The sequence below is a fragment of the Musa acuminata genome, chromosome BXJ3-6 (genome assembly GCF_036884655.1).
Source record: "Musa acuminata AAA Group cultivar baxijiao chromosome BXJ3-6, Cavendish_Baxijiao_AAA, whole genome shotgun sequence".
In the NCBI taxonomy this organism is placed as follows: Eukaryota; Viridiplantae; Streptophyta; class Magnoliopsida; order Zingiberales; family Musaceae; genus Musa; species Musa acuminata.
In genome coordinates this window covers 13,001,863-13,024,695 of record NC_088354.1, presented here as the reverse complement: position 1 = coordinate 13,024,695, position 22,833 = coordinate 13,001,863, and the positions used below count along the sequence as shown (strand labels likewise).

Here is a 22,833-nt window from a genome sequence, read left to right as displayed (position 1 = left end):
GTACGGAATTGAGTGAAATAAGATATAAATCCTTATTGACTCCCAAGAAAAATTCATCCTCGTCGTATTGTGATTTTGGTCTCTTACTGTATTTTTCATCGTGTCAGATCAATTTCATGAATCTAAGATCAAAATTGATCATAGTAGTTTTTTTTTGTCTATTATTTTCATTAATTGGGAAAATGTTTTCCCTTTTTTCGGTATTTAGAAGTAAAATTCGACGCTGCCGTTATTGAAGCCTCGTTCAATGCGTAAGTCGTCGTCGCCTAAACCACAAGCCCGACGCCGACCACGGTTCGGATAGATTCCTTTCTTTCCTTCCCTCCTTCCTTGACGCGCCGCCGCCTCCCCATCTCACCTCGCGCCCGCCTTTTTAAGTCCCCAAATAGTCGAACGAACAAACCCTCCTTGAGATCTCCCGTGCCGCCTCTCGCGAGCGCCGGACTTTCAACATTTCTCCTCGATTGGATTGGTACATGGATCGCGGTCGCCTCTCCGGCGGCGACTACTGGACTCGGAGCGGCGGCGGTCGAAGAGGAGAGGCGCCGGCGGCGCATTCAGAAAGCGTTGGCTCCTCGCTATGACATGGCCGCCTCCTCTGGCTCTCAGCACCGCTGCGTCTTTGGTCGGTCGATTGCCGTCTGATTGTGTATCGATTCTATTGCCTGTTTGTGGTCTTCATCCTTCCCCAAACTTTGTTTTCTGGGCTGCTGTCGCTGCTTCTTTTCGATTGCTCTGTGCCCTTGATGCTTCTTCCGAAAAGAAAATCGCCATTTTAGCTGCTTTTCGTCTTCGATTCGCCTGCAAGTTGGGTTATTCGAGTGTTACTGCTTTTCTTATGTTAAGTTTCGTGATTTATGGCAGTCGGGAACATACCGTACGATGCGACGGAGGATCAGCTTAAACAGTTATGTGAGGAAGTTGGCCCTGTGGTGTCCTTCAGGTCAGCGTTCTTGAGAACCCTAGAATCTTGATATGTTGGAATCGATTTTCAGTTCACAGCGAAAATGTGTAATGGTTTCTGTACTACTTTTGTTACTTTGTATGCGGATATTTGATTACTTTACTGACTATGAAGAACTGATGGTCTTTGAATTGTTGCAGCTTGGATCTGATTGAACATCTTTTCTTTGATGGTATACCTTATTTAAGTTATTATAAATAAAAAAGGACTTTTGGTGACACCATCCAGTGAGCTTTTATCTAGTCGTATATGGTGTCAGGTATAAAGGTGTAAATTGGGTGTTCGACGTAATGCTTGTGTATGTCTATGTCTTTTGGTTTTGTTCATGCTTTGCACAGCACGTAGAAAGCTTACAATAGGCTTAACAACCTTATTTTTGTTGGTTTTTATAATCGTTTCAGGCTTGTAAATGTAAGTTGTGTGCAGTCGTCATATAGAGACAAAACTGCCCAGAAACAGACCATTCAGGCAATCATTTTGAGGATTTTCTAACCTCGCAGAGTAGTGCGGAGTGTCAATCAGCACAACACCCAGAAGCTACTCGGGTGACACATGACTGGATGGGCCTTTGAGATAGTGTCTAGGGTTAGTTCGTTGCCTCATTACGCAACAGTGTCATGTGGGCACTTTTGGCTGCGGCGAATTACCTTGGACTCTTTGTCGTGCGACCGTTCAGAGCTTGAGAAGTCTGTATTTATAATTTGTATTGTCTATTCGGTGTTTGCTGAAATGGTTATTTGTTGGATCTCGAGTTAGACGCTTCTTTTAACCAGTCTTCTCTTTTGCAGGTTCTTAAGGGACCGTAAGAGGTAGGTTGACCCCTTGCGGACAAATACGTAAGGGTGTCGCACGACTTAGGCAAAATCAATTAAGTTTGTGACAGATGGTATCAAAGCAGGACAAGCACACTTAGAAATACTTAGCATGTAAATGTGGGGGACCTAACGGGCATCCGAGATTGACATTCAGATGAATGACCAACCCTTCACACGAGAGGCACTACGAGGACAAGCGAGCTGGGAAGAACGCGTGGTGTATAAAGGTTGTGATGGTTGAGTTCGAGCTACAACTCGACGTTGGTTACCAAATTTGATAGTGCTCAAGGCAATTGGGTCGCTTGGCAAAAGATGAGACCGTGCAAGGTGGGATGGGTTGCTTAGCTATCGAAAGAGTTATGCAAGGCTCACAGAGGTGAGGGGAATTATTAACTCGAAGAATTTGGTACTCATGCAAGAGCTTGTATGCGGATAATGGACTATCCGTGACCATCCCAAGGCGACCGAAACTCGGTGCCATGGAGCATTGAAACATTCTTTTCGATATGAGAAGGATACGTTCGTAGGAGGTAGAAGTATGTAGCAAGTTCAACATATTGCTAGGCCTTGAAGGGCGCAAGGGGGTTGTATTGGCAAAGAGTCATAATCTAGCACGTGTGTTCGCGGGAGCAGAACAGTGCGCAATTCGTTCAACAAAGTGAAGTGGTCTAAGGCGATGGTGGTCTTCGAAAATTCCAGAGGGAATGATGTGAAAAGAAAAGTTGCTCAAACGGGACAAATATCCAAGAGGGATAAGTCCCGGTTCTCCAAAGGGAAAATCATGTGCAATAGATTGCATATATTAAGGAGGGATACCTCAAGACAACAACTCCACAAAGCTTAACGAACCGAGCAAGCGGTGAGGAGTCATCGCATGGTCTCGCATAAATTAATGCGTTGGTGGACACATTATAAGATCAAGTAGGGGAGCAACCCAAGGCAACATTAAACAAAGGTACACTTAGAGTCGATGTGGAGATCGGACTTAACAAGGGCTGATCCGTGGAATGGTAGGCATGAGGGCTATCATCAACTCAATGCAAACCGAGGAGTAGAGCAATTTAGGTGGAACTTGGTGAAGTGCCAAGCCGCACAAAGGGAGTCAACATAGAAGATGGAACATGGAGCGGAGGCACGAAACTTTCATTGGACGTAGGTCAAGGACATGAACTCTTGCAAAGGCAGGAGCGGGATCATATCGTTCTATGGGTCCCTTATTCTGATGGTGTGGACTTAACCTATATGGTGCCAAAGTCAAAGGGAGCTTTGAGACACATACATTTTATCTCAACGAAGCATTTGACGGAGGAACTAAAGTGATTTAACTTGCGGAGGAAAAGTTAGGGTCAGAAGGCCTTGGCACGGGGCAAGAGAACGCGAAGGCGGGTACTCTTGAAGAATATGTCACAATGCTGTCATTCGAGTTGTCGCGAAGGAAGTGGTGCACAACAGAGATTGTGCTGGGGGGTAGAAACCTAGAGTCCAGATAATAACGCACCAATTTTAACGAAGTTAGTGGACTTCGAGAACTGCTAGGCCATGGACTATCCTAGAGCTATGCTTCGTCCAATTGTGACCCAAGAGCGGGTGGACGAAGGTCGATTGCCAAAGGAGCGAGTACAATCGGAGGTGGCGGAGACCCTGTGATGTGCTGGTAGAGGTCACACTTAGAGAGATTGCAGTCTAAGTTCATCCCACAAATATCAAAATACAATGGAGACATCATCAGGAGGCGACATAGTGCAGCGAATCATGGTGGAACAGTTTGAGGCAATGCGACAAACACGGGAGAAGTTCCGCGAGGTTCTTGATCATACAAAGGTATAATTAGGAGCTACTAGGAGCCCCACTTTGGTGAGCAACACGATGACAAGAAGGGCTATGGATTTAAGGAGTGAATGTCATGGTATCGTAGAGGCAAGTCTTTCATGTGTGTATCGAATTTTACATTAGATGAAAACCTTAGTCATCAGCATATGGGGGTTGTGTACCATCGAGAGAAAATTCTGAGTGCAAGTACCAATGAGTCCTATGAGGGGACTTGATCACATAGAGGTATGATTGGAACGACTAGAGAGTTGGATTACTCTAGAATTCATAGTCATTTAAGGGAGATCCGCAAGTCAAAGGACAAGGCCGAGTAAGCGAACATTGCTATCAAGGACACAAAGGAGAATAGAATCAGCATGAGCCCAAGCTGCCCAACAACATGATGGCGGAGGCTACGTATGAGAGTTGCATTTTGTCTTTCCATTGACCAAGGGGAATTATTCGGAGAACACAGAGGTGTTAAAACAGGTGGTCGAAAGGGGCAAGGAAGCGACGGTGAGTCCAGAGGGACTCGGTTACACAAAACCAAGCGTCGGTTAGAATAGAGGTGGACTTGGAGGAGTACTATAGTGCCGCAGAGGCGAATCGACCTATCACGAAGAAAGGGACGCAGATGCGAGACGAGGGATAGTAGGGTCATTGGCATGACAATGCCATGGTACCGCAGAGGAAGGACTTTCGTAGAGTCATCGATCCCTTGCTCTCATTAAAGGAAAGTGCTTGGTCGTGCATGGTGCCGAGGAGGTGGAGAATGCATAGGGACGTCCACACTATGTACCTTCACATTTTAGTTGTTTCTCAGATTTTCTGACGGACATCCACGACCTAAATCTTTGCCATCAATCATGTGATACTTTACCTTGTTTTGAGTTATCAACTCATAAAGTTAATTCACTTTGATTTTGACTTGATTGATAATTTCTTTCATTGGTATATCTTGTGATCCTGAACCTTTTTCTTTTACATTCTATTTTGTGCCTTTTTCGTTTCTTTTTCTTAAACTATGATATAGAATCTACTTTCTAGTTACTCTTCATTCTCGAGAAATAGCTTAACAAATGGCAAGTCCTATATTTGTATCCTTATAATCTCTAAGTTTCTACTCTAACAACAATTGAGAAACATACGTATGTGTAAACCCTAGATCATTTCATCAATCTAAGCATTTTTCACATCTTTCAATCTGAAACATGATTGTAAAGCAAGCCTTGCATTTGATTGCAGGTATTGTCTCATGGTTCAGGCCCCCAACTTTCTTTATATGATTATACTGTAGGCTAGTGAAGCACTTATTAGCTACTAGTTATTCGTAAACATGAGTTGATGAGTGATCCTACATCATTTGACTATACTTTTCATATGCCCTACCCGAAGAGTATGTTATATCTAGAACAGGTATGTATGCTCTAAAACTTTTCATATGCCCTACCTGAAGGGTATAATGTATCTAGAACAGGTATGTATGCTCTAAAACTTTATTCATTGTTTATAGACTCAATATATGTTAAATAGCACAATTATATGTGTGTGTGTGTGTGTTTATATATATATATATATATGTATGTGTGTGTATATATATATATATATATATATATATATATATGTATATATATATGACAGTAACCAATGTACAAAATTTAAAGTTCCATCTCTAAAGCTCTTAATGATGCATGGTTTTCTATAGGCATGTATAGGGAACTCTAGGAACATTTCTACATGGGAATATCTGTTTATATCTTCCTTTGTGTATTCTTCTTAATGGTACTGCATAAAGTTGATGCAGGTTGGTTTATGATAGAGAAACTGGAAAGCCCAAAGGTTATGGATTTTGTGAATACAAAGATGAAGAGACTGCTCTGAGTGCTCGCCGCAACCTTCAGGGCTATGAAATAAATGGGCGACAATTACGAGTTGATTTTGCCGAAAATGATAAAAATTCTGATCGCAACAGGGAGCAGGTCATCATCCTTTAGCTGTCGACTTCATAGGAGTGTTTTAATTATTCCGGGAGTAACCCTTTTGTATGGCCTTGGGTATAAAATATTCTTACCTTAACAATGATATTGGCATAACTCACTCAAAAAGTTTCTTGCTGTCAGATGATGTTATTGTGCCAATTGTTCTTAATAAAAGTATTAGCAAGCCAGTTTTGGCATATTTTTCCTCATCACTAGGTCCTCTCTCTTTGTTAATATCATCTAAACTTACTCTTCTTTTTACCTAACCAGGAAAATATATCTTTGTATCCGCAAAAGAATATATTTTGATAAGGAACTTCTAAAGGCCATGATGATGCATTTGTTATTATTGATCAAGTCATTACTAATTAGGCAGAAGATGAATGTTCACATAAATATATTCTCTGAAGTATCTGAATTCTCGGTTGTCTGCATATGTGCCTTATAGTTTTATACTAATGTGCATTTGACTGGAAATTTTATCAGTCATCTTTTTTCCTAGAAGGTTGGTGCATTCAATATATTGAACTATACTATAAGATGAAACTCATGAAGTAGATATTTTGTACTCTAATTAGTATTACCTTTACAGGGCCATGGTGGACCAGGATTGGCACCAAGTGCAGGTTCGCTTTCTCAATTTCTCAATGTCAAATTTGGTTTTTCATGTTTTCTTTTATTCCATTTCTTCCATTATTAATTCACAGTCTTTGTTAACATGCTTTTTCATATATAACAGATGTTCAAAAACAATTTAGTGGTGCCCCTGTTTTGGGTGACTCAACTCTTCATCAGCCAGTAGGTCTCCCCTTAGCTGCAACAGCTGCATCTGTCATGGCTGGAGCCTTGGGTGGGGCTCAGATTTCCAATGCACAAAGTGTTTTACCGGGCCAGTCAGGAACAGGAACTGATCCCTTGACTCACTATCTGTCCAGAATATCTAGACACCAATTGCATGAAATTTTATCCGAGATGAAGGTCAATTCTTTTCTTTTTGCTCCCTTCTTTTCCTACTAATAATTTTTGCATGACGTGAAGTTTGTCTTAATTTGATGATAGGCCCTTGCTACTCAGAACAAGGCACTAGCTAGACAACTTATGCAAGCAAGTCCACAGCTGGCAAAAGCCCTCTTTCAGGTGATGTTAAACTCGCTGATGACTCTGTTTCTAGATCTATGGGATGATCTTTGTTTGTTATCTGCAGAGAATGTACTTATAAATCCAAACACAAACTTGAATTTTCAGGAAATGTTGCAATTAAAGCTTGTCTATTTTGATCTTATGACTTGGCAAAGATCTGTTTCTTTCTTTTGTATACTTGTGTTGAATTTCTATGTTCTTTTTTTTTTTGTGTATTTGTTTGCCAGTAGCGGGGGAGGGGATCAGTGGATGTTGTAAAGGTCCTTTCTTTTTAGGCAGAGACAGAAAACTGCCAGCTTATTTCATAAGTTAATGAATTAAATACAAGAAGAAAGAAAAATAAAATTAATAACAGTGGAATCCTCTTGATGATGGGATGAGACAACAAAAGAGAATTTGCAAATTGTAAATCCTACTATGTTGGCGGATGCATCTCTGACAAATAAAATTTTTGAGCAGCAAAAGGGAAAAAATGTTAAATATAATCTCGAAAGTCTAAACAATGAAAGATATTCATCGATTCTTCTCCTTCCAAAAGAATTAACATAACATACTAACAAATCCATCTCAAGATTACCTCTTTTCCCTGGCAGACATTTATGACAACTAGCAGACACAGCTTCTGCTGATTGACAGTGATTGTGCATTTCTTGACCTAACACTGTAACACTTAAGCAAGATTGTTAATAACAGGTTAATTATTAAGTAACTTTATCAGGTAATGTGAACACTGTGGATTCCTGTATCTTTTGTCTGTCATAGGAACTAACTAGGGAGTAAAATAGTTGCTTGGCTGACTCTTCCATTCAGATTTTCTATGCTCATTAACCATAAAACTGAGACCTTCATAATCGAATGAACAAACATTGCCAAAGAGGTAGGAAACTAACATCCATGAGTCTTTTAAGAACCTGATATCAGAGTGCCTCTCCAAACTGGTGGAGAAGACACCCTGTTTAACTTTAATTTTCAAGTCTTCTGGAAGTACTTGTAGAATTACAGCAATTAACCTTCTTGATCCTTCTCCTGCAAACATTTACCAGCTAACCAATACCTTTAATTTCTCTTTTTTCCATTCAAAGGCGATGCCTCAAGTAATCTAGATCATTAATCAGCCATCCTAGAAGGGTTGTGCCAACATCGTATCTGTTGACAATGGAATGGTAATCACTTTACATCATTATGTTGCTTGTAATTTATATTTATAAAGTTTAACTTAACATAAATTAGGTGGTATGTTTAATCATTGGCTTATTTGTGCCAGCTGAATGAAATTTTCTTTTTTTAGTGAAGCCCATTGATTTTCCTTAATCTCTTCAAATCTTCAAGAATCTTGAGTGTTGTTCTGAGTACATGAGTTTAAACTGCGACTACCAAGTTAGAGATTTTTGCCAACCTACTAGTCTTTTGGTGTTTGGTCCAAGTTTTTCTTGTCTTGGTATCAGCTAGGAGTTTATTAGCAAACATTTTGGAGGCTGGACTTCGCAAGATATTGTTGGATAGCCGTTGGTGCCTTATTTGTTACGAGTCATTTTCAATAAGAATGTAAAGCAATGATGGCTACACTCCTGTGGAGATTCTCCTGCCTTGTTAAAGTTGTTTTCCATTACAGGTTTGTTGTATCACATGATGAGATAATCTGAAACTGGATTTTGTACTGTGTTCCTGGTGCAGGTGCAGATAATGGTTGGCATGGCTGCACAGCCAGTGGTCTGTCTTGGTTATCTGAAGTCTAATACATAATGGCAATTTGTGGAGCTTATGCTAACATCAAATGCTTGTAACTGATCTTGACTGCAGATGCAGATTGCAAATACTGACCAATCATCAATTTCAAACCCTCAGAATTCATCTAACGTCGGGCTGACATCTTCACAAACACTAGGTGGAAAGTTCCCCCGGCCACCTGAGAGTCACATTGCAGTTACATCACAAAGCCTTGGAATCCTACACCAGACGACATTACCTCTTCAACAAGTCCTTGTTCAACCACAATATCAACTCCCATTACCTCCACAAGGTCAGGTATCACAAGGAACTCTGGCGGAGAAATCTGGAGTTGCTACAATACCATCAAGATGGCCTCAATCAATTGGCGGCGTTCCATATCAGCCTTCTCTTTTATCAACATCCAAAGGGCTGATATCAGAGAGTGAACCCCCGCTTCCGCAGCAACCTTTATCAACTGCTATTGCAAGTTTAGCACATCATCCTCAGTTATCCCTTCCAAATACAGCTCTGCAACAGTCAATTTTGCCGCATTCACTTACTTCTCAGGTAAGACTTCTCATTAAGTAATTTAATGTTTATTATCTAGATTCTCAGCTCTTGAGTTCTATCAGGCAGAATCAACAAATTTTATCTATTAGATTAGGAAGGTCTGTCTTGCTGTTCCTGCATGCAGCCTCATGGCTGTGTTAGTCGAGGTATGATGCCAGGGAAAATTCTCACCTTTTCCTAATTCATATCCTCTTTTTCGCTTTTAATCTGCTGTGACAGTGTGAGCTGAAATTTGGATGGCCGCTTATTTATTGCAGAACCTTTGACAAAATTTATTCTGAGGTTTTCCTGAAACTCCCTTCCTGGTCTAACTGCTTTGTCAGGAAATTGAAATCATGGGAGGCTTGATGTTAAGTTGAAAACATTGTTAAAGTCTGTTAATCCTGGGGAGAATATTTTAACCTCAAGGCATTTTGTAGGTTCCTTATTTTGGAAATGACGCAGATGCTTGCTACACTTGGTTAATATGCAGTATTTGTTGTTGGTCCTTTTGAAAGCATTAAAAATTTCTCTTTAATCGCATGACCTTTTAATTATGGAGTAGGGTTGCTGAATGAAACTTATAGTAGTTTCAGGGCGGTGATTCAATTCTTCATGAATTTGACTTTTACTGGGTTAAAAACAACAGGAAAATGCATTTGAATCCTTGTTTCACTTGGTATGTTTGGCTTTCTCATGGTTTGATAGTGATGATCTAATTTTTCATATGTTTGATTTTTCTGGGGTAAAAGCAACAGGAAAATGCATTTGTATCCTTCTTTCCTTATTTAGTGTGTTTGGATTACGCATTTGTTCATATAACATTATAACCTTTTGAAGTTTCATATATCAGCAGGGGAATGTGCTATGTTTGTGTGGGTTTGTTCTACTGTTATACTGACAATTACTGTTTTCCTGATAGACTGGCTCATCAAATGACCCACTGCTGTCAGCTGGACTGGAGACACTTCCAAAACGAGTTTCAACATCTTCTGCGATTGAAGATTTAACCTGGCATTCCAGATTTAGGACACAAAATTTAGGTGTGGGATTAGCAGATCAAACCAGATTAACAGGTAATGTATTGGAACCGTCGAATTATCATTCAAAATTACAAAGATTAGAAGATGGAAGTGGTGTTACCCAAATAGTGAATGGCAATTCTGGCATTAATAATTCCTCACTTCAAGCACTTGGCACTGGCATAGTTGCTGGGAGCCAAATGGTCGTTGGAGATGCAGTTCAACATTCTAAGAAGCAGATGCCTCAGGTACTATTTTCCTGGATGTCTTAGAAATAGATATAATATTTTTAGTCATCTCACCACCTTTATTTGTAATTCACCTCTTGTTTTCATATGTTCTCATAGGAATTTCATACTTTAATTCTGATATTTAATGGTAAAATCTTATTTCTTTTCAAATTGAATAGTTGCAATATGTATGCAGTGTCTTGGAAAGCCCATATTATCAACCAAGCAACACCTCCAACTAATTATGATCTTAATTCTTTGTTGTTTTGTTATCACTTCAAGTTCATTTTTTCCTGGTTTCTTTCGTCATGTATTAACTATATTGTAAATATTGATTAAGGAACTTTTGTGTTAAGGCTTATGAAAAGTAACCATAAGGTTGTAACTTTTTCTGACCTTGACTTACTAAATCTTCTGTCCGTGACAACATAGTAATCAGCTTATATTATGTCCAATGCGAGAAAGAAAATTTTGTAACTTGGGATAAATTACCTTGAAGTATGTTTCCAATATATGTTTTAGCAAGAGAAAGGCGATGATCAGCTAACTTATATAAAAATGCTGAAATATTATCATCTCATAAAGCATGTTTCACAGATCAAACAATACACGTGTTTTGTAGGATTTTAAGGTAGTCTTATGTCAAACATTTATATCCTTTCTGTCCATCTAGTGTCCAAAAAAGAGTTGGGTGTTTATAAGAGTTCAATCCATATCCGCACGAACTTGGTATTGTTGTCGCATGTACATTTAGGATCTGATTAAGTTGTGTATCGAGTTTTGAGCAAATCAGCATTCGAAACCCCAACATCACAATTTGCTTGCTTTTCTTACACGAGTTACCATGGAATCGACTGATAGTTCGTAACAACCATGTTCGTTGATTTGAGCATTTGAATTTTTCCATAATATGACTCTCATCATGTATTATACTAATTTGGTCTGTGATCATGGAAGCCTAATGTGCAGTCTCATGCTTTTATCTTTCACCGCAAATCATATTTTATTTTATTTTCTCTCTGCAGCTTTCACCTGAAGTAGAGTCAGCTCTATTGCAGCAAGTACTTAGCCTGACTCCAGAACAGTTGAGCTCATTGCCTCAAGAACAGCAACAGCAAGTGCTTCGGCTCCAACAGATGTTGTCAGCTGGCAAAATAGTGTAGTTTGGTTCGGCTGATCTTTCTTTGATTTAGGAAATGGTGCCGACGAAAGCATAAGGGTCTATCACCAACCACGGACGATGCAAGATTTCACTTCCTTTTTCCATGTAACAGTAGACGATAATCTATAGCCTTTGATTTTTTTTGCTTCAAATCAAGTGTCAAAAATTCATTTGATGTTTGAAAAATAGTGCAATGATAATCTTCTTTCACAATGGGAAATGCAGTTTGCCACTATTAATGTTATTCCATCTGCAATTTGTTTTCTGTGCTCATTCACAGTGTGGTCATTCCAATCGAGTTCTGTTGCTCTGCTTGACCTTTTGACTCGTTTATTGGTCAATCATCACCTTGCCATTTCATTGCTTCAAGCCAACATGAACTCGTTAGGTTGCATTTTCTTGAGTTGGAATTTTGCAAATGGCCAATGTTTGTCGGTAGAGAATGAACATTAGCAGTCAGCATTTGTGTGCACGCACCAATAGGCATTAATCATGATTAGGCAATTTGCAATCAGCATCGATAACAATTGCAGTGAAGCTCACAAGCAGTAGTTATTTTCGCAGCGTATTTTGCTTGTGTGGATTTGATAACTAGCACAGTAAACTGCAATGACTGCCTACAATAGCAAATAAGCTTTAACACTTGTGAAACAATGCATTAACCAATCCATCAACTATGCATTAAAACACTCCATTAACGGAATACTTAGTAAAGCAACACTATGGGATAACAATTGCAAGTCTCCTAAATGACAGTCGTCGCAAAGATGAAAGCATCAGATGCCTCCATTCATCACAAGCATCAAACTGATGAAAGACAAACCCAACCTTCCTTATCAAAGAAGAAAAAAGCAAACAATCACCACGTCGCAATAGACTATGGGAATCTGTTTTCAATTTTTAGAGAAGAACATAAGAAATCGATGGAAAGGCAAATGTCTCCAGCAAACAAATACCAGAGGAAATCAAGCAAAAGTCATTATTTTTCCTAGGTTGCATGCAAATCTCATCCAGAGGCAGCTTTCTTCTGCTGGAAAATAACTGCATAAATCGGAACTACCACACCGATGCTGAATGCAGAGAGCACTCCCAGAGTCACCTTTAGCTTCTGATGCTTCATGCGATCCAGGTTATACATGTGTTTAGCATGAATGTAGAAGGGCTCATCATGGCCATGCCCTCCCATTCTCTTCATGCTCGTCGCATGGAATTCATGGGTCACTGCCATCAGGTCAAACAACTTTTTATCAGTAAATAGAAGTAAATAAAAGATAAAAAGTGGCAATGCAAACAATAAAAGATAAAAAGAGGCAATGCGAAAAACCAGTTTGACGACTCAAAATTAGAATAGATGAGAAAACATGACTTACCAAACAAACATATCGTTTAAAGGGTTCGGAAACTCAGCATTTGGTTGAAGCAGACTATCATCATGTCAAACCCTCTAAAGGAGGGATTTGAGTAACATGAATTTTCAACATGTTGAGACTCAACATAAATTTTCTATCTTTTTTTTTTAATAAATCATTACGTTTTATGTCACAGTCCGACCCGATAGTGTAACTCATTAGCTTGATGGGTTTGAGACCACATGGCCAAAAATAATTAAACCCAATTATATCCATTTAGTCATATAAACCAAGTCAATTCTCCTCCTACATCCAATATGGAATGTGTCATGATTTCCTTCATTTAAGGCCTAATGTTCTTGTCAAAATCCAAGTCCCAACTTGGGATGAAAACATAATTGGTTGGTGGTCGAACCCATTGATGGTTTTTCATTGTGACATATTTTTGTCCCGTCCACTAATAACCCTTTTATAGTTGGGCTCCTCAACAAACCAAGTACTATGTCCACCCTGGTACCGATTATCACAACTCGATCTAATGAAAACCAGTTTATTAACTGAAACCACATGGTAAAAAATACTCAAGTCCAGGTTAATAATATAAACTTATCTAACTCTACAAACAACTCAAATTTTCTTTCGATTCGACTTTGAAACTAAACTAGGATGTCATATTAAAAATGCATTTTATATGGAGCTTTCCTAGTACTCATTAAGACAAAATACAGACTAAAATACAGAAGAGAGGGAAAAAGGCACAGAGAAGCAATTTCAATCCATGTCAAGACACTATTGACATGCAGAGTAGAAACAATAAAAAGATAATATAGTCGTAAATCAATATCACTACTGGCTAATTGAGAAGAATGAAAAGGACAACAGCATGCTGCAAGTTTCTTATGTCAGTGTTTCTACATATTACCAATAATTTCTTGTTTCCTCTACTATTGCTTGCAACCAAGCACAGAGAAAGTCAATGTGCAGTGTTCCTTCACATATTGTCCAAAATATATATGAACCATATCCAAGTAAGTGCCTTTGAAGATACATGCATTCAAAACAAAAAATAAAAAAAACTGACAGAACTTTTTAGCAAAGGATCAGATGATAAACATGTCTGTACCCAAGAGAAGATGAATCTGATGCTTCCAATATTTTCTTTTCTTTACATATATGTGACTCCATTTTCTCAATTTCCAACCATAAGCATCACTTATTTTAATTGACCACTAGGATCAACATACACAGCCTTTCCCCTAAATGTAGAAAGACCGTTTCCGTGACTCAAAAAAGGAACAACTTTATAGTGTTATAACCTTACAGCAAAAAGTTCAGGTCTAAGTAATAACTTATACCTAAAGTGCCGTCATCAAAGGCATGCACAAGAATTCTCCATAAAGCGAGTCCTGGATGACTAAAATAAGTATAGGCACTACAAACCTAGTTCATCAACCCTCTCAAGAAAGATGGTAAAAGTAATCACTAGTAGAAGATTGAACGTTTCAAATACTGTGAGATCTAGATCAAGTTCAACACATCCCAAGTGCTACTGTGTTCGCTTCAATTTTAATCTCTGTGATCAGTTCAGCATAACATGAAGCAATATTGAATATTTCCCTAGCTGGATGATACCATCGAATGAGTTTACAACATTTAGATCCAAAAATTAACATCAAAAAGCATATAACACACTCATGGTTTCTAAGTTCCATCCTCTTCCCTACCTTCAACTTGTGAACCAACAAAACTCCGTTATCTTTCGCAAAGTAACCAAATAAAGGGCACGAATGGGGATCAAAACAATCACGCCACCGCAGGCGATCAAGAGCAGCAATAGGCCACCTTTCGATCATCAGATTCTTTCCGTAACGTAGATCGAAAAGAATAATAAGATAATAAGCAACCGATCAAAGGATAGGAACATATCAGGCACCACGACTAGGTTGAACCGCGGAGAACCCCACATCACATCAGGATTCCGAACAGATCGATGGGATTTAAGCCCTAAATCAAGCGAACCAACCAAGAAGATTCAGAGGGGGGAGAATAGACCCGCCTGATCTGGGAAGGGCGGCTTCGGAGTGCGACAAAAGCTTCAACCCGGATCGGATGCCGCGGCTCAACGCCATGTCTGGCTCTCGAGGAACTCCCGATAGACGACTCCTCTCCTGGAGACTTCCGGCGGCGCTCGTTCTCCTATGACAAACCTATACATATAGAATATGTATGCCGATGTATGGATGTATATATGGATTTATGCATGCATGCTTGCCATATCATAGCTGAGCGGACGCAGAGCATCGTTGGATTTGCTTTGAGATCCGTGCGTAATCGGACCAGCAAAACCGATCCTCTACACAGACCCGGATCCGATCCGATACCGTGAGAGAGATTTTAATTGGAGCGACAACGCAATAAGACTCCGATCCGATAACGTGAGATAGATTTTAATTGGACCGTATTTGTGACCCAACGCAACCCAATCTGATTCCGATCCGACCGTCTCCTTCTAATTTGACCAAACTCGGATTTAGTCGAACCCAAACTTTTGGGTGCGATCCAATAAGAAAAATCCCAACCCGTACTCGCACTAAAGAGGAATACACGTTATTAATCTCCAATTCCATACCGCGCTGAGACTTTCCAGCTATAATTCCCTCAAATCACAGAAGTTCTCATCACAATAATACAAAGTAGTATATGATTAATGACAGTTAAAATGCCTCGTATTCTTGCAGTGAACAATGTCTCGAGGACATACTCTAAGAGGACTTGGTTTGTGCTGGACTTGGACTTGAGATGTTTCGGCTATCAGAGCATGCTGATACGCAAGCAGAAGTTGGTTGGCGTTGTGTACATAATAAATACTCTTATGTTAAGGAAAAATATTATTAACGTCTTTGTTATTACGATATGATCTTAATGTATGAAATTATTTGAGATGGAAAGATAGAACTTAAGGGTGACTATGATTATCTCGGAAATGATATATTGATTGAGTCTTAGAGAATTTAGTTTTCTAGAACCTCCTAAGAACTATACACAATATACAATATAATATAACACAAGATAATAGATCTATTTTTATCTTTCTTTAGTCCCTATTTCATTATCCATAATGATATTGTAAAAAGATAAAAAGAAGAGAGAAGGACGTTCTCTTTACAAATTATTATTATTACATTTTTATGGATCGAATATGTTTTATGAATGAAATAAAGGTATTCTAAATATTATTAAAAGTTATGCATCCTAATTTTGATATATAGTTAGTTGATTTCAAATTTTGACATTAAATTTATTTCATATAATAGTGTGATTCTTATTTTATAATAACAAAATCCATATCGAAACCAATAAAATCGGGTGATACATTGTAACCATAGTTGAAAAAATTTAAAATCCTATCAAACTGTTTTCTTTCGTGAATGTCAAAAAAAGTAGACTATCTCTCGAGGATACATCAAGATCGGAGGATCATGTCACATATCTATTTGTATCTTATTTACTATATTTTTTTTAAAGTTATCCTATATTAGAAACACATGTGCAAGACCAAAAAAAATAACTGAGTGTATGTTGGGTTCCCAATATCAATTCCTCTGAATGATATTATTCTCTCATAAAAGATTAGATCTGTTAAGGATAAAAAGGATCATTTTGATAAGAATGAGAGTTATGGATGCCACAGCCCCCCTCCACCTTAGGGCTAGTAATGCAATCCCAATTAAGAAGCTTAAGACTAATTTTTTCCTTTCCAATGTTAACAAATAAAAAAAAAACTCTTAAGAGTCTTATCGATTTGGTTGAACATACTTTAGGCAATACGAGAATTCAAGCAATGAATAGATGACATTAACAACAGTATTAAAAGGACCACTTATCCTTTCTCAACTGAGGCTTAGATGACTGTTCCAGATGTGAGCCCATCTTATACTTCTACTGTTCAAGTGGAGATTGATTCTTTGCTGCAATTTTGGTATAACATTGTATCTTATATTCTGTTATTTGTTTTCTTTAAATGATTCTTGAGCTTTTCATGCTCATATACGTCATATTATAAGAAGAGAGAGCTCAAGTAAGAGCTCAAGTAAGAGCAAGAAAACCATCGTCTCTCATGCAGGAGACGTGCTGGGGCTCTCAAAGCCTGTGGCCGCTGCTTCACTACCGATTGCAGCAACCAAGAGCTGCCTGCAGCCAGAAATCATTACTTGACTGCGGTGGTGGACCTTAAAGTTCACACAGCCACAGGAAACTAGAAGCAGATATTGTTGTGCAACTCAGGCTGCCAAGTAGCCGATGCAGGCAATGGTGGTCAACAAAGATGGCTTCGTATTCATAGAATCAAAGGAGAAAGGTGAATTGGAGTGTTCTTGAGCCAGTATAGGTCTTTGTCTGTTCCTTTATGCTTACTGTTTTTGCCGTCTGATGTTATCGTCGACGGGGGTTTGATTCGTCTGCTGTGGCGTAGAAGGAAGTGATTTGCCACTTGGATACCTTTTGTTGGTATTGATCAAAGAGAGAATGTGGTGTCATGTCAAATTGTCAACATCTTTGGCCTAAATTCCATGGATTGAGTGTATCTTTTGACAATCTTATGTGACGATTCATAGATTTCTAGGAGAATATATGAATCATCATACCGTGGACATCATGTACATTCTAATAAAGGGGAAACATGCCGACATGATTAATCATATGAATCATGCATTCATACACTCTATAGACAAATTTTTTGGGGGGGGGAAAGACAAGTATTTTGTAAAGCCTCAAGCATGAATTGTGCTGTCCTTCTGCCAAACATGTAGAGAGAGAACAGTGGTCTCTTATGAATAGAAGAATGAGAGTGACACGCTGCCAGTCTCCACTCCCTCTCTTCCGTTGTCATGTCGCGTTCCAAATAATGATACCACCACTCGCCACGCGCGCCAATACCCCTTCCGCTTTATGATTCTATCTTGACGTAATCCGACGGTGCTGATGCGTCCTCTCGACTCGCCAATCGAATTGAGTTCCTCCGTTCCAAGTCCATTATTTAGACGTCGTTGAGAACACGGTCACACGAGGGAGAGAGAGAGAGAGAGAGGAGTCGGATCGCGGCAGAAGAGCACGATGACGAACCTTTCGTCTCTCCTCTCTTCGCCTGCCGTCTTATCTTCTGGGGAGTGGGAGTCGACGATGGAGGAAACACTGCCGTCACCGAAGAACCCCACCGACTCCGCGGCTGGATCCCCGGAGGAACCCCGCGCCCGGACCAGTTCCCGGTCCCGTTCCTTCTCCAGCTCCGCCTCCACCTCCCCTCGCTTCTCCGCCGTCCCATTCTCCTGGGAGCAGCGGCCCGGCATCCCCAAAGCCCTCTCCCAGGCCGCCGCAGCCGAGGACGCCGCCGACCACCGCCTTCTCCCGCTCCCTCCCCCGGTCCGCTCCCACTCCGACCTCCCCATCCCGCGAAAGAAGCGCTCCGCGGCGCGGTTAGCCGCCGCCGACCCGTTCGCGGCGGCGCTCGCCCTATGCGCCAAGGACTTCCCCGACGCCGGTGGCGACCTGGAGGAGCTCTGGGGGGTGCCCGACGCATCTCCACGGAGGGTAACCACCATCGCCGACCGGTTCCGGCTCTTCGACCTCTACGGTTCCTGCAAGGCGACGTGCTCCGTCATAGACGCCACGGTCCGCCTCCCTCGCACAGGACCGTTGGGTTTGCTCAGCCGCCGGCCCGGTGCAGGCGACATCTGAGCCCGCACTCGTCCCGTCGTAGATAAGTACATAAACTATTCCCATATTAGACGTTAAATCACTCAGACTGCGTCTTTCTCGTTGCTTGTATTGGTTTCCATTAGAACGAAGGTCCTTAAAAGCATGTTAAATGATGTACTTGTTGAGTGGTCGCTACATGTACACCATCTCAAGTCCCTCTTCAGCTGCTTTGTGACAGCAGGAAGTGGTCGGCTCCACTTCTCTTTCTTTTTCTTCCTTCAACATGGTGTCATGCTTCTAAAGTGGAGCAAGTTGGTGGATGGAGGTCAAACTGTGCTTTTCAAGTACGTACATGTTTGCAGATCTAAGTTCCTAACAGTTCCTTCCCCAGACTAACTTCAATGAATCAGGGAAAAGGAAACGGGAAGAGAAATGAGCTACTTGCCGATAACTCTAGCATTCCTTTTCTTCTTCTAGTCGACTTCCTGTGTTGATTTGGAAGGACCAAAAATGGATCCTGTAGCATGTCATTAAGCTTTCTTGACATAATAAAACGTACGCATCTGGCCATGCTCTTTGATATCGAAATGATTCCTCAGTGTAGGTCATGCAAGTTTTCATACCGAAATGAATGCATCTCAGCTCTCAAAGGAAGGAGGAGTTCTGGTCCCAACACTATCATGGGATAGCGTACAGTAACGAAGAAGACAACCAGATGTGTCTGTCAATTATTACTGTCATTCTCGTGCTGTTTCCTTGACGAAGATGATACAATATTAAGATTCATCCCTGTAGCTTTTGACTCTTTTGTTTCGGTAGTAGTTGGATCTTATTCTCTATTCTCCAAGCTTGAAGTGCCAGTTTGACAGCACTACAGTGCGAGAACGATGGACGTGCATGTGTAGGCAAGGAGAAGTGTCACTATAATGTGTAGTGTGCATCACCCTACAAGTTAGGTGGTTGACAAATCCATCCAATTTCTTAGGGTTCATAAGCTGCTCAACCTTTAGGTCAACAGTAGATTGCTGATCTATGCAACAAAGAAAACATCAACTTGGCTTAGGGTTGATTGGTTGATCAGGTGATGACAGAGTAGGAGAAAGAGGAGTCATTATTATCAGGCTATCTGTAGCGCAGACTGCAGTCTTGCATCTGGATCTTGGATGATGGTGTACCACTCAGCACGCAAGCTGGATGAGCTGAGATGTGTGTGTGTGAGAGAGAGAGAGAGAGAGAGAACGAGCTGCGGGGTAGTCATATGGAAGATGTCAGTGCGTGCCTCCCAGTGAAGACACACCTCCATGACTCACCCCCATGAGATGCTTCTTTTCGTACGTATAATAACAAGCGGTGACAGAGGTTGATGGGGAAGAGGCAGTGGTGGCGGAAGTCTTCGTGGTGGGGAAGACGACCCGGCTGTGACTCCGTGTTGTCAGCTGGCGTTATTATAGGCGATACAGCACTAAAATATGTTATTATTATTATTATTATTATTATATATATATATATATATATATATATATATATATATATATATATATATATATATATATATATATATATATATATATATATATATATATATATATATATATATATATGGTTTCTAGTTTCCGTGGGCCAAATCAAATTGTTGGGTCTACTAATTAGGCCAATGAGGGCCGTATAAAGGCCCATTATGCAGTATTTAGAGGGCCGGCCAGTCCAAGTCAAACGGCGGTCCGTCTCCAAGCGCTCACCATGCGATCGTTCGAACTCCTCCGCCGACCCCCGCCCACCGCCTCCCCCTCGCGTACCGATCTCCCGTGGCTCCCTACCTCGTCCCGCCGGAACCCACGCTCTCCGGGCGCCGCCGACAAGCCCTCACATTTCCTGTCCAACGCCGCCGTCCTCCGCGCCGTCAAGGCCGCAGGTGCCACCCCTCGGCAGATCCTCTCCGTCTATTTGGCCGCCGCCGGACAGCCTGGCTTCCGCCACGACCTCCCCACTTACCAGGCCCTGACATACGCCCTCGCCCTCCGCCGCCGGTTTCGCGCCGTGGAGCTCCTACTCGCCCGCATGCCCCGCGACGGCCTCCGCCCCGGTCCCGCCCTGGTCCTCCCCCTCCTCCGCGCGTACTCCGCTGCTGGACGACCCCCTGACGCGCTCCTCCGCTCCTGCCCCTCGCCGCTGAGCGACCGGCTCTTCTCCGCCCTCATCCAAGATCTCCTTCGCTCTGATGACCTCGATATCGCCGGGTCTCTCCTCCTCTCCGGCGCTAATCTAGGGTTTCCACTGAAGTCCCGGCACTACTCCGGTCTCGTCAGAGCCCACTGCGACCGCGGCGCCGTCTGGTCGGCGATCGAGTTTCTGGATCTGCTGGCGACGAGAGGGTCCGTCCCCGATGTGTTCTTCTACGGATCGTTGATCCGCGACATCTGCCGCGCCGGCAGCAGCGACGCGGTGGATGCCGCTTTCGAGGTGGTGGACCAGATGAAGCGAAACGGGCGGGAGCCGGACGTGGTGATATGGAACACGCTCGTGCACGGTTGTGCGAAGGCCGGTCAGTGGGGCAGGGCAGAGGGGGTAGTGGCGGAGATGGAGCGCAAGGGCGGCGGGGCGGCGGCCACCGATGCCGGTACCTACAATGCCCTCATTTCGGCCATCCCTCACCGTCAGATGGTCCAAGATGGGATCTTGGCTTTCCGTCGCATGATGGAGAAGGGGGTCTCGCCGGACGTGATCACATTCTCGATGCTCATCGGAGGATTGGGAAGGGCAGGGAGGGTGTGGGAATGCAACACTCTCTTGGGAAAGATGGTGAGGCTGGGAATTCCACCGGACATTGCCTGTTACAAGATTCTACTGGGTGTGTACAGAAGCAACGCCACGAGCGATGATGCCTCTGCAGGGCTACTGTGGATCAAAGTGAGTGAGGAAGCGATGGCGGCACTGAGGACAGGAAAGAGATGGAAGATAGAAAATAAGGTGATGGGATTGTAGCTGTAGAACCATTGATGGTGATCTGCATGGATCTCTAGTGGAAGATGCAGTGCCTCATGCAGCGGAAAGGATGCTCGTTGATGCCTTGGAAAGGAGGAGGATGAACGATGGAGTGTAAGTGATACAACACTCCATCGTTGAGCTCATGTTTTGTAATCTGTCATGTTTCCTGCCATACGAGGGGCACATTCTGCACGGTATACTCGAGCTGGTTTAAAGATCTCAAAAGAATGATGGAGATCATGTTGTACCCCAAGGAAGAAAGGAGAGTAGGATTGTGTCACGCTACTTGGCGTCCAATCCAAGCTAGATTGGGAGGAGGAAAGAATCTTGATGACCGACACGCATTATGAAGCAAAGTATTTATTATCTTACTACGATGTTGTCGAACTCTTCAAGTCAAAGTAAAGTTAAATGCAGAAATAGAAGCCTTTTTTTGGTTTTTTTTATTATTTATTTTTATGGCCAGGGATTTGATTGAATCGCTTTAATATTTGTGCGGTATGATGATGCTTCCATGAGCCGTTTCACTTTCTGCAGCCACTCCATGGTGGCGTGGGGGAGATCGCTTTGCTTTGCTTTGCTTTGCTCTGTTATATGTATGGATGCGATACAAGCATGGCATGGTACCAAAATGGCGGACGCTGTGGGCAAGGCATTCCTGGTTCTCATGGTCCTCCTCTCGTCCTTCCTCCTCCCCTCCTCCTGTGGCCGCATTGAGACCACCAGCTTCTCCAAAGGAGTACACGCTAAGCTGAAGGAGAAGGTGAGCCACCTCCACTTCTACTTCCACGACGTCGTCAGTGGAAGCAACGTGACGGCGGTGGCTGTGGCCAGGCCACCGAATGCGCAGCCGCCGACCTCATTCGGGGTGGTCATGGTCATGGACGACCTGCTCACGGAGGGGCCGGAGCCCACGTCGAGGCCGGTCGGGCGGGCGCAGGGGCTGTACGCGGCCGCCGGGCTCCAGGAGATGGGCTTCCTCCAGGCCATGAACCTGGTGTTCGTGGGCGGCAAGTACGACGGCAGCGTGCTCACCGTCCTCGGCCGCAACGCGCCGTTCCACGCCGTGCGGGAGATGCCGGTGGTGGGCGGCAGCGGGCTGTTCCGCTTCGCCCGCGGTTACGCCGTCGCCCGCACCCACAGGCTCGACATGAGCACCGGGAACGCCATCGTCGAATACGACGTCTACGTCATGCATTACTGAGCAACCACGCCGTCATCATGTTTCGTTTGTGTTGACGATGGTTGAGTCATCATTCTTCTATCTGCTTCGGTTATCATTTCGACTGCTACAGCACATTCACCAAATAAAGTGGGCGTCAGTCATTATAATTTCTTACATGACTACAAGTCATCTAAGAAATTATTGATATATCTGAAACATAAATAGACTGTTCAATCATCCGAAGGGAAACCAAAATGGCA

The 22,833-nt window shown here is 42.2% G+C and overlaps 5 protein-coding genes across 7 annotated transcripts; 4 read left to right on the top strand and 1 right to left on the bottom strand.

Moving 5' to 3' along the window:
* Window positions 1-238: 238 nt before the first annotated feature.
* Window positions 239-11,615, top strand: LOC135641249 (cleavage stimulating factor 64-like). 3 transcript variants are annotated; one of them, XM_065156487.1, is made up of 11 exons: window positions 239-625; window positions 865-943; window positions 5,393-5,567; window positions 6,160-6,193; window positions 6,307-6,545; window positions 6,627-6,704; window positions 8,382-8,417; window positions 8,508-8,984; window positions 9,889-10,042; window positions 10,175-10,236; window positions 11,244-11,615. In XM_065156487.1, the coding sequence occupies exons 1-11, from the start codon at window positions 586-588 to the stop codon at window positions 11,379-11,381; spliced, it is 1,512 nt and encodes a 503-aa protein (XP_065012559.1). In that variant the 5' UTR covers window positions 239-585; the 3' UTR covers window positions 11,382-11,615. The 3 variants fall into 3 exon arrangements, with proteins under 3 accessions (XP_065012559.1, XP_065012557.1, XP_065012558.1); XM_065156485.1 differs by having other exon boundaries at window positions 9,889-10,236; XM_065156486.1 differs by lacking the exon at window positions 8,382-8,417 and having other exon boundaries at window positions 9,889-10,236.
* Window positions 11,616-12,191: 576 nt separating this feature from the next.
* Window positions 12,192-14,946, bottom strand: LOC135640894 (uncharacterized). Its single transcript, XM_065155714.1, has 2 exons — window positions 14,786-14,946; window positions 12,192-12,601 (listed from the first exon to the last, which is right to left on the bottom strand). The coding sequence occupies exons 1-2, from the start codon at window positions 14,856-14,858 to the stop codon at window positions 12,387-12,389; spliced, it is 288 nt and encodes a 95-aa protein (XP_065011786.1). The 5' UTR covers window positions 14,859-14,946; the 3' UTR covers window positions 12,192-12,386.
* A 2,725-nt stretch (window positions 14,947-17,671) lies between these two features.
* LOC135639481 (uncharacterized) lies at window positions 17,672-18,690 on the top strand. Its single transcript, XM_065153246.1, has one exon. It carries the CDS (start codon window positions 17,842-17,844, stop codon window positions 18,460-18,462), a length of 621 nt encoding a protein of 206 aa, XP_065009318.1. The 5' UTR covers window positions 17,672-17,841; the 3' UTR covers window positions 18,463-18,690.
* A 1,473-nt stretch (window positions 18,691-20,163) lies between these two features.
* LOC135641351 (pentatricopeptide repeat-containing protein At5g39710-like) lies at window positions 20,164-21,405 on the top strand. The gene has a single exon (XM_065156709.1). The coding sequence runs from the start codon at window positions 20,164-20,166 to the stop codon at window positions 21,403-21,405; it is 1,242 nt and encodes a 413-aa protein (XP_065012781.1).
* A 596-nt stretch (window positions 21,406-22,001) lies between these two features.
* On the top strand, window positions 22,002-22,828 carry LOC135640893 (dirigent protein 22-like). The gene has a single exon (XM_065155713.1). The coding sequence runs from the start codon at window positions 22,007-22,009 to the stop codon at window positions 22,610-22,612; it is 606 nt and encodes a 201-aa protein (XP_065011785.1). The 5' UTR covers window positions 22,002-22,006; the 3' UTR covers window positions 22,613-22,828.
* The last annotated feature ends 5 nt before the right edge of the window (window positions 22,829-22,833 follow it).

What these genes read in the sequence shown, in the direction of transcription:
- LOC135640893 (XM_065155713.1), top strand. Translation starts at nt 22,007, where the DNA reads ATGGATGCGATACAAGCATGGCATGGTACCAAAATGGCGGACGCTGTG.
- LOC135640894 (XM_065155714.1), bottom strand. Translation starts at nt 14,858, where the DNA reads ATGGCGTTGAGCCGCGGCATCCGATCCGGGTTGAAGCTTTTGTCGCAC. An exon ending in AGCCGCCCTTCCCAGATCAG is followed by an intron (nt 12,602 to 14,785) that starts GCGGGTCTATTC and finishes ACCTGATGGCAG; the next exon opens with TGACCCATGAATTCCATGCG.
- LOC135641249 (XM_065156485.1), top strand. Translation starts at nt 586, where the DNA reads ATGGCCGCCTCCTCTGGCTCTCAGCACCGCTGCGTCTTTG. An exon ending in GCATGGCTGCACAGCCAGTG is followed by an intron (nt 8,418 to 8,507) that starts GTCTGTCTTGGT and finishes TCTTGACTGCAG; the next exon opens with ATGCAGATTGCAAATACTGA. An exon ending in CGCATTCACTTACTTCTCAG is followed by an intron (nt 8,985 to 9,888) that starts GTAAGACTTCTC and finishes TTTTCCTGATAG; the next exon opens with ACTGGCTCATCAAATGACCC.
- LOC135641351 (XM_065156709.1), top strand. Translation starts at nt 20,164, where the DNA reads ATGCGATCGTTCGAACTCCTCCGCCGACCCCCGCCCACCGCCTCCCCC.
- LOC135639481 (XM_065153246.1), top strand. Translation starts at nt 17,842, where the DNA reads ATGACGAACCTTTCGTCTCTCCTCTCTTCGCCTGCCGTCTTATCTTCT.